Raw genomic sequence first — 17833 nt, forward strand, 5'->3', positions numbered from 1 at the left:
TAACTAAGACATTTTAGAACATTCTACGACAATCTGCTCAGAATATCAGCTAAGCAACTGATAAAGATGGAAGACTTCAAGACAGATTTAATTCAAATAAGGCAGACAAGAAGTTTTGGAAATTTTGTTATTAATTCATCACAAAGTGTTATATACTGTCATATATCAAAAATAATTTAAAGATGCATTTCCTCTGGATTAAATTTATCTACATTTACCCCAACTTACTATATCTCCATGCATCTCTAGTATAATTAGAAAGTATTACTAATTAGTATTAATATATTGACTACTGCAAACAGATGAAAGGACTCATATTAAATTTCATTTACCTGGTACAGGCTGCACTCCAAACTTGGAAAATGTTTTTAGACAAAATTCTTCTGCAATAAGCTGAGATTGAAAAAGGACAAAAAAAAGTTAGAAAAGACATCAAATTTCCAAAATAAAAATTCTACCCATTATTCAGATCACATTTTCCCCTTTTCTGTCATATATATGCTATCAGATAAACTGTACTTATTCAACCTAAGTAATCCCAAATTCCTCATACTAATTCTCTTCCACTCTTACAGATTTATTTTATTACTTTCCTACATAACCCTTCTTCCCATATTAACCTAATGAACCACAAAGGACCCCATAAACTGCCTTCCTGTTCTATGTCTCAGCAATTTAACATAATTACCTCCTTATCTGGAATAGTCTCCATATTTTACATACAGCCAAATCCCTCATTTACCTCAATAATAATCACTCATTAACTTCTCAGTTATTTCAATTTTACTCTGAATCTTCTCAGCCTCTTCAATGAGTTTTCACTTTAAACAATATGTAGTTATAAACATACTACAGGATAAATATTTGAATATTTATATAATTTAGATAATAAAAATTTAGATAATTTAGATAATCCAATAAGTGTCTCTTTTTACTATTAATAAAACACTCCAGGACCTATTCTCCAGCATTCATGAACAAGTTTTGAGAAGCAAAAATCATTAGTATTTCCCACAAGTCATTTTTTTCCCTATTTACTAAATTTTCTTTTCCCCCTCATTAAGTACAAAATATGATGCCAACAAAGATATAACTCAATTTAAGCCTGCTTTTTTCTTACTGGCTGGAGAATGGGAAAACAAGTGAATGTTCTCTTCTTTTTTTTAAGAGAAATGAGGCCTGCTGAAGAGAATATTTACACAGCAGCAGTGGAACAGATGCTCCAATAGTCAAAAAACCATGACTGAGATGGTCTTCTGTCCCATTAAGGATCCCCTAATAGCAGCTTTCAAGTCTCATACTGGCAGAATCAGCATCACCAGGGACATATTAAATGTGGAAATTCTCAGGCTCCCACCTCAGAAACACTAAAATAGAAATGATAGTGATGGGACCCAGCAATGTCCTCCAAGTGATTTTTTAAAAGTATGGTAAAGCTTAAAAACCACTGCACCAAAAGATAAATTAAGTGAAGACCTGGTTCACAGATAGTTCAGAGCAACTGTGTAAATGAATTTTCTCTTCTGAACATTTGCTTTTTTTCCCTTTCTTTTGCATGGAAGACAATGGGTGGTTTATGCACTCCAAACTGCCCCAGACTGGATACTCTCTTTCACTGCTTGAAGGTGAGTCTTTTTGGTGTGAATACAAATATGAACTAAGAGGTGGGGCATGAAGAATCCAAGATTTTTCAATCTCTATGCCATGTTGTCCAATATAGTTGTCACCCATAAGTAGCTATTTGAATTAAAATTTTAAATAAATATAATTTAAAATTCAGCCACTTGGTCATACTTAAGTATTCAACAACTTATGAATACTTAAATATTCAACAACCACATGTGGCTAGTGGCAACAATGCTGGACAATGCAGATATAAAACACATCATTCTTGACGCATTACTGAAAGTACTATTGGACAACACCCATATTGCTAAGGAATCAGAGCTTAACCATGATTTGTCAAGCTTCCTCCAGCATGTGTAAGATTGAGAATTAAGCCATATTAAACCTTGGGTGACAGCAGTTAGAGAAGTAATTTTTTAAAAACTCTACAGAATATTATAGTAGTTCATACATTATACAGTTAAGCTTACAAACTGTTTCAAAGTTAAAGCCTTAAAAAATATATTACAAACTTTCTCACAAGAATACTAAGTGATATATAGCAGAAAATAAACAAAGAGATTTTCACAAAAATGAAATCTAAGTGATGTCTAAATATTAACAAGGAGCTATTCATAACTAAACATATACTATCAAATATTCCACTTCTTAATAATCATAATCTGTCCTTTTTTATTTCCATATTATAAATTTTGATAAATCAGGCTTGCACAATTTTCCTTCATTGCTGGCTACCTGAATTCCAGTGCTTCAGCCTTGAGACTGTTATGTCCAAACCACTGGTTTTGGGACTGGGGGAACCTCAGCAAGATTCAATGAAGTTATTCTTTCTTTGCCAAAAAACAATAGTATATTGCCTCATAAATGTTCTTGAAATTGTTACTTATAACAAAGGAGTTTTATAAGAAACCTACGTTTCAGAGATTCTTGCTATATCCTATAAAAGTAACCTTCAATCTATACATTTTAATTGGCTTTTTGGTGACTAATGTGTTCTCCTGGTAGTAATAATTAAATCCACACTTCTGTTTTCTGAAAATTATTTGTTCACAGATGTTCTGTTAACCCAGAGAATATATGACACTTCCCTCTTATCCCATGAGCATATAAAAGTAAAAAAAACTATGAAGATACTAATATGTTTATATTTGTATAATAAAATGACACATTGATAATATTTTGTATTGAATGTATTGAGCACTTATTGCATGCTAGACATTAAGAACTTTATGTACATTATCACTTTTTTTTAATTCTCACAACCACTTCATGATGTAAATATATTTATAATCTCATTGTTTATAGGTCATTGAGGCACAGAAACATTTAATAATTTTACAATTAGAGGGTTACCAGAGGGGAGGTGGGTAGGGGGATAGGTGACATGGGTGAAAGGGATTAAGAGTACACTTATCTTGATGAGCACTACTGTGCAGAATCATTGAATCACTATATTGTACATGTACAACTAATATAACCCTATATATGTTAACTATACTGGATTAAAAAAATTTTCAATAATAATTTTACAGTTAGAAACCTAAGAAGACAAAGTAGAGAGGTGACTGCCAGAAGCTGTGATAGAAAGGAATGGGGAGTTACTGATTAATGGGAAGGAGTTTGTTTTATAAGATGAGGAGTTGTGAAGATGAATGGTGGTATTAACTGCAGAGCATTGAAAATCTATTTAATACCACTGAATTGGACACTCAAAAATGGTTAGGAAGATGCATTTTAGTTGTGCACATTTTACCACAATAAAAAAAAAAAATTGGAAAATAAAACAACAGAAACCCAAGACAAAGGAATGATTCTGTGATATTGTGATTTATCTTAAGAAATACATATCTTGTGTCTAGTTCCTGGCATACAGCTCCTAAAACCCTTAAAGAGAATAAAGGTGTCTTTTGTTATTCCTAACAAGCCACTTTCAACCACACCTGAATTTATGTTAATGAGGTGACACCTGGAAGGCCCCTAAGGATGGAAGCTGATTGCCAGGAAAATCTACCATGTGATTAGAGGGTGAAACTTTTAGTCTCACTCCCCTTCCTGAGAGGAAAGGGACTGAGGTTGATTCAAACACTAAAAGCCAATGATTTAGTCAATCATGTCTACATAATAAAGCCTCCATAAAAAGCTGAAGGACAGGATCTGTACAGCTTCTGTGTTGGTAAACATACCAGCAGGGTGAGGCATTCTAACTTCACTGCAACAGAAGCTCCAGCACTCAGCACCCTTGCCCTTCGTATCCCTTCAGCAGGCTGTGGGATCTGATGATCTGTTATCACCATGTAGTCCCAGAATTGAACTAAACTGGACACCCAGCTGTGTTGCAGAAGAGCTTGGTGTGGGAAAGACTACCACACATTCGGTGATTGGAAGGGTGAGAAGTTCAGTATTAAGTGTTAAGAGGAAACACAGGAAGAATGTTTTCCCTCCTACAGATTCACAACTAGGAAACAAATCCAAAGAGGAAGGATATGAGAGCAGAAAGAAAGGTGACTCCAATGTCATCTGAAAAAAGCATTTCATTCTCCCAGAACTATGATGTGCTCTCCTCAAAACATAGGTCATGTCCTAATTAAGCACCAAAACCTTATTAATTTAAAGTAAAAAAAAAAAAACATACCTGAGGTGAGAGAAACTTTTCAATGCGTTTGGCTATAAAACCTTTCTCCAATATGGAGTTGACTGATGGTCTATCCCTAGGATTTCTTTTAAATAACTGAGAGAGTAAATTGCGGAGATCATAAGAATAATGTAAAGATACAGGTGGAAAAGATCCAGATATTATCTTCAGTACCAGGTTTTTCATATTGCCAGCTTCAAACTAAAATCCAGAAAATAAATTAACATATATGAAACATACATAAATTGAAAATAGGAATAAACACTGAGAAAGTTATTTTCCTATAGAACAGAAATACAGTCCTCTTACAAATATTCTAATCACCATCTGTTCTTTTTTTTTTTTAGCATATGTTCTTTAGAACAAAGTTAACTTGGTTATTTATAAACACATTTAAGAGAATATTAGTCCTCATAAAAAGTTTAATATTAATTTTTGCTTACTCAAAATACTAAAAGATGGAATAAAGGTATTAAAAGATTTTATAAAAACAATAATAAAGACAAAAACAAACCTGTAGTCTTCATTCAAGACCTGCCTACCTGTGGCCCTGTTGCAGTAAGTGGAACAAGAAATTAACTCTAAAACAGTACTGGGAAAAAACATAATAAATGAAAGTACTGGGGCGCCTGGGTAATTCAGTCAGTAAAGGGTCTGACTCTTGATTTCAGCTCAGGTCATGATCTCATGGGCCATGAGATCGAGTCCTGCATCCAACTCAGGGAGTCTGCTTGAAATTCTCTTCCTCTGCCCCTTGCCCAACTCGTGTGCATATGCCCTTTCTCTCTCTCAAATAAATAAATCTTTAAAAATAATACTAATTACTTTCCTTTAAACACTGATTATTATTATTGGTAAGTGTGTGATGCTCCCAAAAGCCATGTAGTAAGAAACATGGCAAGTACTCCAAAGGGGAATATAAGCCGTATCAGAATAGTATATATTTAAGGAGTAAACACAATATAAATTCTAACTGAAGTTAAAAAACCAACAGCAGTGGGGCAGTTTAAAATCTAAAGATTTAATTTTGAAAGTAAATAAAATTAAGCTTTTGACATCTCTGCTAAAATAGAACAGAACAGTTATGCACTATGTTCTTAACATACCCATCAACAAAACAAAACACGCTATAAATTAGGTATTGGTGATTATACGAAGTATAAAAAAGTTTTGCTAAATCTTGAGTTCTCTCAGACATTTAAAATATGATATTCAGTATACTAAAATTTGAGCACAATTCAGTAGTCTAGAAATAGCTATGTACCTAAGGAGGAATTCTAAATGCAGGATAGATTATTCCTTCACTACAGTGAATTTTCAGTCCCTCAACTGACAAACTTTTCATAAATTAGTTAATTTCATGTGTCTACTTAAGAGTATGTAATTCCAAAATATAGAAGCAATGGTGACAGAATATAGGTGAAAAAATTAAAGAAAACACACTGATTTATACCTAAAATGGCTGTGTGTTGAGAAACTGACCAATTCCTTCAAATATAGATCCGATAAACTACCATTCCATATCACTTTGGCAGTCTATGCTTTTATAAGGTAATACAGTCTTAAAATTAAGAGTATGCAACCATGAAAAACATAACAAAGAAAAAATATCCCCCAAATAATATCAAGCAATAAAAACAGGCTCTAAAACTGTTTGTACAATATAATTAAACTGCAGAAAGGAAAAAAAAAAACTTCTTTTATAAATTAATCTAGAAAAAAGTCTGGAAGGAAACAAAGTATTACAAATACTCATTACCAATTGGAAGAATTGCTTTTGATATTCATTCAGTTCTTCACATTTTTATTTATTTTCTTAAGCTTTTGTTAATGAAAATACATTATTGCTTAATGGAGGAAACTTTTTTTTGTGAGAGCGAGCATGCCCATATAGGGTTGAGGGGAGGAATAGAGGGAGGAGCAGAGGGAAAGCAAAAGAGAAAATCTCAACCAGGCTCCATGCCCAGAAAGAAGCCCAACACTGGGCTCTATCTCACTACCCTGAGATCATGACCTGAGCAGAAATCAGGAGTTGGGGATGCTTAACTGACGGGGCCACCCAAGCACCCCCAGGGGAGCATTTTTAAAAAGCAAAATTTTGAAATGGAAAGTGATTAAAATTCAACCTATTTAAGAAAAAACTCCCCCTTTGGGGCATATTATGCCCATCTCAACAAAGTCTCAAAAATTAAAAAACAATTTTTTAAAGATTTATTTATTTGAGAAAGAGAGAGACAGAGAGAATGAGTGTGTGTGGGGGGGGTGTGTGCGTGCGCGCACAAGCAGGGGAAGGGGCAGAGGAGAGGCAAAGCAGACTTCCCTGCTGACCCTGGAGCCCAATGCCTAGCTCACTCTCACCCCAGTCACAACCCTGAGATCATGATCTGAGCTGAAATCAAGAGTTAGACACTTAACCAACTAAGCCACCCAGGTGCCTCCAAAATAAATTTTTAATTAAAGGGCATCTGAGTTGATAAAATCCTTTGATGAACAGGTCAAAAAATGTCCTTTAATTTCAATTCCAAACTCAAATACAATTCAATTCCAAATACTTCGGGTGTTTTAAAAGAAATTGCTAAGATGAAACAAAAATCATTAAGCTAAAACACCATATTCACATATAAATAGAACACTAAAAAGATAGCAAGTTTATTTTTGTCATTAGAAATAATTTCCTGGTGGAGGGGTGTGTGAATGGCTCAGTTGGTTAAGCATCTGACTCTTGGTCATGATCTCAGGGTTGTGGGATCAAACCCTAGTCCAGCTCCCCAATCAGCAGGGAATCTATCTCATTCCAAAATAAGTAACTAAATCTTAAAAAAAAAAAAAAAAAAATTTCCTGGAAAAAAGTATGACATATGTATTGTAATAACAAATATATAACATATGTATATAATATATGCATATATATTAAGGGAAAATCTATCTAAATTCATACTTGAGAAAAAATGAGAAATTTAAAAACTGACAGAGAACTTCTAGTAAAAGAGAGTGACCTGAAAGGTGGCATATGATTAAAAATATACACACACACACTTATTTATTTATTTATACATATATATTTACAGGTACTTTAGAACACAATTTTTTAAATATTTCAGAAACCTCTACTTACCGCATGTTTAAGCGTACACATCTCATACAGGACACACCCCAGAGCCCAAATGTCACTAGAAAAGGGAAAAATGAGAAATTTTCTCTAAGTATCAGAATTTAATTTTTTTCATTTAAAGGAAATAAAAGCACAATGAAAATGTTCTCCAAAAATATCTGTTCCATAAAACATATCCTTTAAAGCTCAAAATCTCAAACAATCAACTTCGCCAATCAGCCTTATGGCAATTGTTTGGGTTTTTTTTGTTGTTGTTGTTAGAGAGAAAGAACACAAGAGCACAGGCAGACAAAGGGGTAGGCAGAGGCAGAGGGAGAAGCAGGCTCCCCGCCGAGCAAGGAGCCAGATGTGGGACTCGATCCCAGGACGCTGGGATCATGACCTGAGCCGAAGGCAGCCGCTTAACCAACTGTCACCCAGGCGTCCCAAAACTCAAAATTTCAACCATAACTAGATGATAAGAGTAGCTATCCCAGATTAGAAAGATGCCAGTTGCCTAAGCAATTACTTTATTAATTCCCTCACTTTATTTTTTAACATTTTTAAATTTAAATTCCATTAATTAACATGTAATCTATTATTGGTTTCAGAGATAGAGCTAAGTGATTCATTAGTTGTATATAACACCCACTGCTCATTATATCACATATCCTCTATCACCCATTTACCCCATCCCTTTACTTTACTTCCCCCAGCAACCCTCAGTTTGTTTCCTATGATTTAGAGTCACTTACGGTTTGTCTTCCTCTCTGATTACATCTTGTTATATTTTTTCCTCTCTTCCCCTATGATCCTCTGTTTTGTTTCTCAAATTCCACACATCAGTAAGATCATATGATAATTATCATTCTCTGACTTATTTTGCATAGCATAATACCCTCTAGTCCCATCCACATTGTTGCAAATGGCAAGTTTTCATTTTTTTGATGGCTGAGTAGTATTCCATTGTGTGCGTGTGTGTGTGTGTGTGTGTATAAGCTCTCCTCAAAACATAGGTCATGTCCTATATATATATATATATATATATCACATCTTCTTTATCTATTCATAGGTCAATGGACATCTGGGCTCTTTCCATAGTTTGGCTATTGTGGACATTGCCCAAACAATTAAAGTTTTATTAAAGAAATGTAATATTTAAAAGAACAAAGTCAGTAAATTCCATGAATACAGAATTTTTTTTTAAGATTTTTATTTATTTATTTATTTTAAAAAAGATTTTATTTATTTATTTGACAGACAGAGGTCACAAGTAGGCAGAGAGGCAGGCAGAGAGAGAGGAAGGGAAGCGACACAGGGCCTAATCCCAGGACCCTGGGATCATGACCTGAGCCAAAGGCAAAGGCTTTAACCCACTGAGCCATCCAGGCACCCCAAAGATTTTTATTTATTGACAGACAGAGATCACAAGTAGGCAGAGAGGCAGGCAGAGAGAGGGGGTAAGCAGGCTCCCCGCTGAGTGGAAAGCCCGATGCGGGGCTCAATCCCAGGACCCTGAGATCATGACCTGAGCTGAAGACAGAAACTTAACCCACTGAGCCACCCAGGCACCCCTGGAATTTTTTATTTTATTAAATTTTTAAAATTTATTTTATTTTATTAAATTACTTACAAAACACCATGATTTTAAAAATTATTTTAAAAGCAAAATACTGTTTTAATGATGAAAAAGAACATATTAATTTACAAAAATTAAATCTGAAATAAATCTATGACAGCCTACTAAAATATAAGGTAAATATATTAATTATTTAATATTATTTTAAGGACATATACTATGTTCTTTATAGTTTCTTCCTTTCTTTTATCTTAAATGTATTTTTATAATTTAAAAAATTCTATTTCCATTTTTAAAAAGAAAAAATAAAAGACTTATAGTTCAGAGCTACAGCGATCCTTAGTAGTCAACAAAAACTGCTCCTCAGGGGCACCTGGGTGGCTCAGTGGGTCATGATCCCGGCGTCCTGGGATCCAGCTCTGCACTGGGCTCTCTCTGCTCAGCGGGAGGCCTGCTTCCCCTTCTCTCCCTGCCTGCCTCCCTGCCTACCTGTGATCTCTGTCTGTCAAATAGATAAATAAAATATTTAAAAAAAATTTAAATAAAAATTAAAATTAAAAAACTAAAAAAAAAAAAAACTGCTCATCAAAGTTAAACTTAACAGAAAAGAATAAAATCCAATGTTGAAATCCCAAGGTTATCCTGAACCAAACTCATGAAAAAGCTACAAATATAGACCTTTAACTCCAAAAATCTACTTAATTTCAAGATTCAACTTATAAAAAAATTTAAGTGTAATTAAACTTATTATTACTTGTTAGTTATGTAGTACTTGTACATGTTAATATATGACCTATGTATAAACAAACTCATTAAACTAATGATCCTATTAATAAAATATTTCAAAACATATTTAGAAAAAATATGAATTTTTGAAGTATATTGATGATGCTTATCCATGACATTTTTAAACTATTTTTCCCACAAAATTAATTTTACATGAAATTCTCCAAAGGATGATTAAATCCATTCCTTATTTATTTATCTTTTTAAAGGATTTTACGTGTTTATTTGACAGGAGAAAGCAATCACAAGTAGGCACAGCAGCAGGCAAAGAGAAAGGGAGAAACTGGCTCTCAGCTGAGCAAAGAGCATGGTATGGGGCTTGATCCCAGGACCCTGATATCATGACCTGAGAGGAAGGCAGAGGCTTAACCCACTGACCCACCCAGGCACCCCCATTCCTAATTTAAATACTGATTTTTTTTTTCACAATTGACTTACCCATAAGATACAGCAATAGCATTAAAATGAAAAATTAATTTGGTTTAAAGAAAATCCTACTATCCTTAAGAATATCCACTAAAAACACATTCCATGAACTAGACTGATCATTGTAATTTATTTATTTATTTTATTATTATTATTTTTTTTAAAGATTTTATTTATTTGTCAGAGAGAGTGAGCGAGAGCGAGCACAGGCAGACAGAGTGGAAGGCAGAGTCAGACGGAGAAGCAGGCTCCCTGCGGAGCAAGGAGCCCGATATGGGACTCGATCCCAGGACGCTGGGATCATGACCTGAGCTGAAGGCAGCTGCTTAACCAACTGAGCCACCCAGGCGTCCCTGATCATTGTAATTTAAAATCATTTAAAAAAAATTGCTGGGAGAGTGCCTGGGTGGCTCAGCAGGTGCGTCAACTATTGGTTTCGGCTCAGGTCATGATCTCTGCTTCCTGGGATGGAGTCCTGAGTTGGAGTTGGGACTCCATGCTCAGCAGGGAGTCTATTTGGGATTCTCTCTGTCCCTCTTCCTTTGCTATTCCCCCTGCTCATACTGTCTCACCCTGTCTCTTAAATAAATTAATTAATTAAAAAAAAAAAAAAGCACATTGCTAGGATGATGTTCTCTGCCTCGACTGCTCAGGTTTTAAATACAGCTTCCTTTCCACTCTCAAAAAAAGGAACTATCACTTTCTTCCTTTTAGTTTCTGTGGGTGCTTTCAAATTTAAGACCAATGTTTCTTGGTTAGGATATTTCAATTAGAAAGAGAGAAAATAAAGGGTAAATGGAGTTCAGTGACAGAATTCCTCATCTCACGCACATATTACACAGTTAGCCATAGTACAACTAACGGTTAGGGATTTGGGCTTGGGAGCCAGATGCCTGAAGCTTTCAAGTTGCTTTACCTCTCTCTCTGTATTTGGCTTCCTTATAGGCAAAGGAAGATTAATGAATACCTACAATTCACAAGGCTATTGTGAAGATTAAAGAAGTGAATACATAGAAAGCATTCAAAATAAGGCCTAGCATTTAGTAAGTGTTCAATAACTATTACAATCTAATAGGAAATGACTATTACAAAGACCAAAAAATTATTTCTATTTCCAATTACAACTTATAATAATAAAGTGAAACTTTTGGAGTGCCTGGCTAGCTCAGTCAGAAGATCATGCAACTCTTGATCTTGATCTTGGGGTCATGAATTCAAGTCTAACATGGGGTACAAAGTTTACTTAAATAAATAAATAAAAAATAAAGTGACACTTTCTATATGTCCTTTAATAAGACATGAAATAGCTTATTTGCAATCCCCCTCACTGTATAGTAAAAAAGAATAGGTGTATATACATACATACATATCTATCTATATCTATATATATATTTATATGCATATTAATGATTTTAGAATACTATTCTGAAGGTTAGTAAATAAAATGTAACAGAAAGATTTAAAGGGAATATATGTAATGAACATCATTTTAAATACCTTTTATTGTTGTAAGGTTTGTTTTCACAAATTTCAGGTGACAAGTAGTAGGGGGTCCCTATACAAGTTCGAGCCAGCTCCACAGTACTAGAACAAAAAGAATTATTAGAAAAACTTAAGATACTAAAGGATATTAAAAATTATCACATACATATAACCATGGACATTATGTCAAAACAAAGTTTAAAATCGATGTTACCTATTAAGTACTCGAGCAATTCCAAAATCTCCGAGTTGTATTGTCCCATCTTTGGTTAAAAATATATTCTGTGAAAAAGATGTAAAAAAAAAAAAAAATCAGAAATACTGTTACATCCAGTTCTGAGCTGACAACTCTTTTCATATAAATGAATCTAGTTAGGGGTGCCTGGGTGGCTTAGTCATTAAACTTCTGCCTTCAGCTCAAATCATGGTCCCAGGGTCCTGAGATTGAGCCCCGCAACGGGCTCCCTGCTGAGCAGGGAGCCTGCTTGTCCCTCACCCACTCCCCCTACTTATGTTCCCTCTCTCTGTCTCTCTCTGTCAAATAAATAAATAAAAATCTTAAAAAAAAAATGAATCTAGTTTTAAAAAATGTAAGAATAGCTGGATATCCACATATAAAAGAATGAATATAGATCCCTATCTCATAACATAGACAAAAACTAATTCAAAATGGATTCTTAAATATAAGAACTAAAACTACAAAACTCCTAGAGGAATACATATGAATATATTTTCATGTCATTGGGCTGGGCAATGGTTTCTTAAATGTGACACGAAAAGTACCAGCAAAAAAAGAAAATATAAAGTGGACTTCTCAAAAATAAAAACTTCTGTTCAAAGAAGACCATCAAAAGTGAACAGACATGCGATAACTAGGTGAGGAGGGTATGTGATATAATGAGCACTGGTATTAAATAAGATTGATGAATCACTGACCTCAACCTCTGAAACCAGTAACATATTACATGTTAAATTAACTGAATTAAAATAAAAATTTAAAAATGATTAATTTTTTTTAAAAAAGTGAATAGACAACCCACAGAACTGGAGAAAATACTTGCAAATTATGTATCTGACGAGGAATTTGTATCCAGAAAAAAAGAACTCTTACAATTCATTAGCAACAAAAGATACACTATTTAAAATATACAAAGTCACATATTATATGATTCCATTTACATAAAATGTCCAGAATAGGCAAATCCATTGAGAAAGAAACTAGATTAGTTGTTTCCAGAGTCTAGGTAGAGAGGAAATGGAGAGTGATTGGTAACAGTACAGGATTTCTTTTTGGAATGATTAAAAAAAAATGTTCTAGAATTAGAGAGTGGTGATGGTTTCACAACTCTGAATATACGAAAAATCATTGAACTGTAAATTTTCAGTGGGTGAATGTCATCATATCTGACATATATCTCAACATAGCTTTAAAAAAATAAACTCAGACCTTCCCCTCCATTAAAAAAAAAAAAAAGCCTGCCTAAAAATTCTAATTACCCTAAATGTAACAAATTAACCTTAAAATTTTCCAAAATTGGAAAAGTTTTCCAATAAAATTTGCAATAAAAAACTAGCCAGTTAATTTGCATACATAAATACTTAACTCCAGTGTTCTACCAAACAGTAAAGGCAAGAGTTTGTGGAACATTAATTAAACTCCATATCATTCAGGAGACTTAAATTGACACATGTTCACAGTCCAAGATGACACAAAATGGGGATGAGAGGGACAGAGTAAAATGGAATGAAATGGAATTAGGTAGCAGAGAGGTGGGGAACTGGAAGGATGGGGTATAAAGCTCCCATCACAGTTTCTCCTCTTCTTACTACTCACCCTGAGGCTACCAGGCTATATAAGAAGCTGCAGGAGTAAGAAGGTAAGACAGATACATAGCCTTGACACCAGGAAACAAATCCCCTCTGTGCTACCAGGTCTGGGAGTGAGTGAGCCCTAGTGGGGCATCCACGAAAGAAACCTGTACGCAAAGATGAGTGAGCTGTGGGGACAAAACATTTCTCACAAAGAGTGGCCAAAAAATAAAGTCCAATACGCATGAAGAAACCTGATGCAAAAAAAAAAAAAAAGCTAATAAAATAATCAGCACAAGAATTCACTCTAGACAGAATTGATTTTGTGAAACAATCCAACCAGAACTTTAAAGTAAATGTTTAGGAAATTGCAGATAGAGAGGCACCTGGCTAGTTCCATCAACAGACCATGGGATTCCTGGCCTCATAGTGGGTGTAGAGAGCCCCACACTGGGTGTAGAGATTAGTTAAAAATAAAATCTTAAAAAAAATTTTTTAAAAAGAAAATTGCAAAGAGATAAAGGAAGTCTACTTAAGAAGAACAAGACATTATGAAACAAAAACCAATCACAGTGGGGCACCTGGATGCTCAGTCGTTCAGTCAGATACTGTTTAGTGTCTGACTCTTGGTTTTGGCTCGGGTCATGATCTCTCAGTCATGAGATCGAGCCCCGAGTCAGGCTCTGTGCTAAATGTGCAGTCTGCTTCAGATTCTCTCTCCCTCTCCCTCCCACTCTCTCTCAAATAAATAAAATCTTTAAAAAAAAAAAAAAGCCATTAGAGTAAGAACAAATGTATATGAAAAACCATTTTAAAATCCTGGAGAGAAAAAAAGTTTTTTTTTTAAAGTAAGTAGATAAGTATCAGTTTACACAAATTTAAAAAGCACTTAGTTAACTGGAAAGTAGGTTGAAAAATTCACCTAGGATGCAACTCAGAGACAGAGATAAAACGTGAAAGAACAAATAAGGTACTTGGAAGGGTTAGATTAAGAAGCTCCAACAGGGGCAGTTAAGCGCTTGCCTTTGGCTCAGGTCATGATCTCAGGGGCCTGGGATCAAGACCCACATCAGGCTGCCTGCTCAGCAGGGAGTCTGCTTCTCCCTCTCTCTCTCCCTCTGCCATCCCCCTGACCCCCCACCCTGCTAGCTTTCTCTCAAATAAATAAAATCTTTAAAAAAAAAAAAAAAGAAAGAAAGAAAGAAAGATATCATTGGCTTTAAATTCCTAAACAGCAACACTAGAAGCCAAAAAACAAATAAATAATAACTTCAAAATTCTGTAGGAAAACAAATTTCTCACCTAGAAGTTTATATTCAAATTATCATTAAAGCTAGAGAGGTGAATAAGGTCATCTTCAGACATACAATACAACCAGATATAGACCTTCCACATATCTATTTTCTGTTTTTTTCCATCATTATGAGAGTAAATCCACAAAGAGGAGGATATAGGAAAAAGGCAGAAGATCTAACACATGATGCATATAAAGAGGATTTCTAGAATTATAATGAAGGGGAAAGAGAGAACAGATAATCTGATGCAGAATGATTTGGGTTCAAAAATTTTAGCCACAAAACAAAGCTGACTCAATGTTCATATCCATGTAGAAGTTATTAGTGACAGAATAAACATACCTGGGACTTTATGTCTCGATGAAGAATTTTTCGATCATGTACATGTTTCAAGGCCAAACATATCTGTACAAACCAGTCCAAAATCTAGGGGGGGAAATCAAATTTGTCATTTCTTCTAAAATTTATATTGTATAGTAAGTAGTCTTTCCTTAACAATGAAAGCACTCCTAGAATATTTGGGGTTGAGCAGAACTAAGTCCTTAAAAAACAAATTTAGGTTATAATTTTTAAATTTCACTATAATTAATGTTTTTAACATTAAGGAGATAATCAAGCCAACTGACACATTATGTGCAGGGTATGCACTAACTTTCAAATGTAAGAGACTGCTACTGAGCATCGCTTAGAAATCAGAAAACAGAAATTTCCAGAGAAGACTGAAAAGTAGAAATACTTTATATTTTATGATACTGTGATGGTGAGTCACTTTATTTTTAAATACATATTTTTTCTACATAAATAAAAGTCATAAAGGAAAAAAAATCAGGCTCAAAATTTGGAAGTCATCACTGATTATTCATCTCTTTCCACACTCACCATATATAAACACTCTCTGAAACTGGCTACTTGAAAGTAAAAGAATTTAATTTCTACCCCATTCCTAACACCAAAAGAATTCTAAGTAAATGGCATTTTTAAACAGGAAAAAATTAGACTATAAAACAATCAAAGAAAACACAGGTTAATTTCCTATAATCTTTTATTGAAGGACTTTTAATCCTTCACAAAACCTCTAAATCACAAGAAAAAAGACTGACAATGTTGCATATATAAAATTTAAAACATCTGCATGGCAGAATACATAATCAAGCATAATTAATTATTTAAGAAAATAATTAAAATAAATAAAACAATAACTAGAACAATAGTAACTTGAGAAAAATAAAATAATACACAAGATTGGCCAGAATGTGAGGAAGTAAGTCTTTGCATACCTTGTTTGTGAAAAAGTTAATCATAGTCATTTGGCAAAGTATGTAAAAATTTTAAATTCATATACCATTTGAAAGAGCAACTGGAATTTCAAATTTGTCTTACAGATACAACATCACAAATACAAAAAGGATGTGTTAAAGGATATTCATCCCAGCAATGTTCAGCAGAGCAAAACATGTATAAACATATGAAGAGGCCTAGTTAAATACACTGTGACATCACTGTACTAGAAATACCAAGAAGCCACAGAAAATAATTAAGTACTTCCATGTATACTGTTAAGTGAAAAAAAGAAAGTTCTAGAATGGGTATGCATAGCATACTCCTAGCATTTTTAAAAGAAATCTTTGTGTATTTTACATACCTAAGCTCCATATAATTATATATGAGGTATGGTGTTTCTAAGAATGAAAGAAGAAATAAAGGAAGCACAGAAAAATAGCTACCAATTAACAGTGTTTACACCTCAGAGAAGAGGACTTTCATTAGATAAAATGAAAGCAACAAACTAATTTTTACTCTTTGCAGTATTTTTTAAAAAGAATAATCCATTTAAAAAATAACTTTTAATTAATTTTCTTTAAAAACAAACTAATCTCCCAGTGCAAATATATGTATATATACTTACTGAGGGCTACACAATTTTTAAGTTTCTTTCTATATTCACATCAGGCACTATAAGCAGAGAATTGAAATACTGTTCTGACTTTGAGTTCACATGGTGGTTGAAATATATTTATAAATAAATATATCTATAATAAAATGCTCAAGTTTTATAACAGTGATACATACATTAAGAGGGCAATTAGTTCAACAAGGCTTAGGAAAAAGTACCAAAAGATAAAAGAAATAAGCTCAGTGGAGTCTTATTTTTATATGGTCTACCTATACAACTAGAACACATTTTAGAAACCATGCATGTCTCTTTTACAGATAGGGTTTTTCACTACCATATTTCCCATACCTATATTCCTTTATAATTTGACAAAAATGTATTCAGCACCAATGATATGCTAACAGCTGTAGGAACTGGCAAAAAGGTAATGAAAGAGCTCACAGACCAAATTTATTCTGTAAAGGGCCAGAAAGTAAATCTTTCGGGCTTTGCAGGCCATATTGTCTCTGTTTCAACTCAACTTTGCCACTGTAGGATAAAAGCAGCTATAGATTACTATATGCAAACAAACAAAACTGTGGTTTTAATAAAACTTTGCTTACAAACAGACAGTGGTACCAGGTTGGCCCTTGTTTGTTGGCCCCTATCAAAGACTACTGAGGGAGGGGAGTAAACCCAAAGTAGTAATAAAGAAGCACAAAGAAGGACAGCCAATTCAGCCTAGAGGTGATAAAATAAAACTGGACAAAGAGATGATTCCACAGCTAAATTTTGATGGGGAGGTATACACAAAGCTGAGAAGGACACATATCAGTATAAAGGCAACATTTCCATTACCTCTATCCAGTCAAGACTCTTTTTAGGGTTTGATTACTTACAGTTGAGGTTGAATAAGAGGAAAGGCCCTCAAATTGTAATGTGCTTCTAAGCTCCCCTTTTTACTTCCTTGTACGTATTAATTCATATTAATATTTGTAAAATACTGCTAGGATAATGGCACTTTTTGCTCAAAAGGCTTTCAAATTCTTGTTACAAAATGTAATCCAGCCAATCAAACACTATATATGGTCACTATATAATGACCATAAACTTGTCTGAATTACAATTTTATGTATATAGCATTATTTTTACTACTATAGATTGTGTTAGATCACTAAAACAATACTACATACCACCTTCTCTAATTCAAAACTCAAGTTTCTTTGTGTAATGA

The 17833-nt window shown here is 33.9% G+C and overlaps 1 protein-coding gene across 5 annotated transcripts in view; it reads right to left on the bottom strand.

The window, feature by feature from the left end:
* The window catches only part of NEK1 (NIMA related kinase 1), a 209805-nt gene that overhangs the window by 164593 nt on the left and 27379 nt on the right, over window positions 1-17833 (bottom strand). For all 5 annotated transcript variants that reach the window (XM_004758106.3, XM_045078305.1, XM_045078304.1 and 2 more), the window contains exons 6-11: window positions 15069-15152; window positions 11837-11904; window positions 11638-11724; window positions 7374-7428; window positions 4259-4459; window positions 333-393 (exon numbers count right to left, since the gene is read on the bottom strand). In XM_004758106.3, the coding sequence (XP_004758163.1) occupies window positions 333-393; window positions 4259-4459; window positions 7374-7428; window positions 11638-11724; window positions 11837-11904; window positions 15069-15152 (556 nt within the window). The remainder of the gene's footprint in view (window positions 1-332; window positions 394-4258; window positions 4460-7373; window positions 7429-11637; window positions 11725-11836; window positions 11905-15068; window positions 15153-17833) is intronic.

Source organism: Mustela putorius, unplaced genomic scaffold (assembly GCF_011764305.1).
Source record: "Mustela putorius furo isolate JIRA1106 unplaced genomic scaffold, ASM1176430v1.1 tig00000242_pilon_pilon_pilon, whole genome shotgun sequence".
Classification (NCBI taxonomy): Eukaryota; Metazoa; Chordata; class Mammalia; order Carnivora; family Mustelidae; genus Mustela; species Mustela putorius.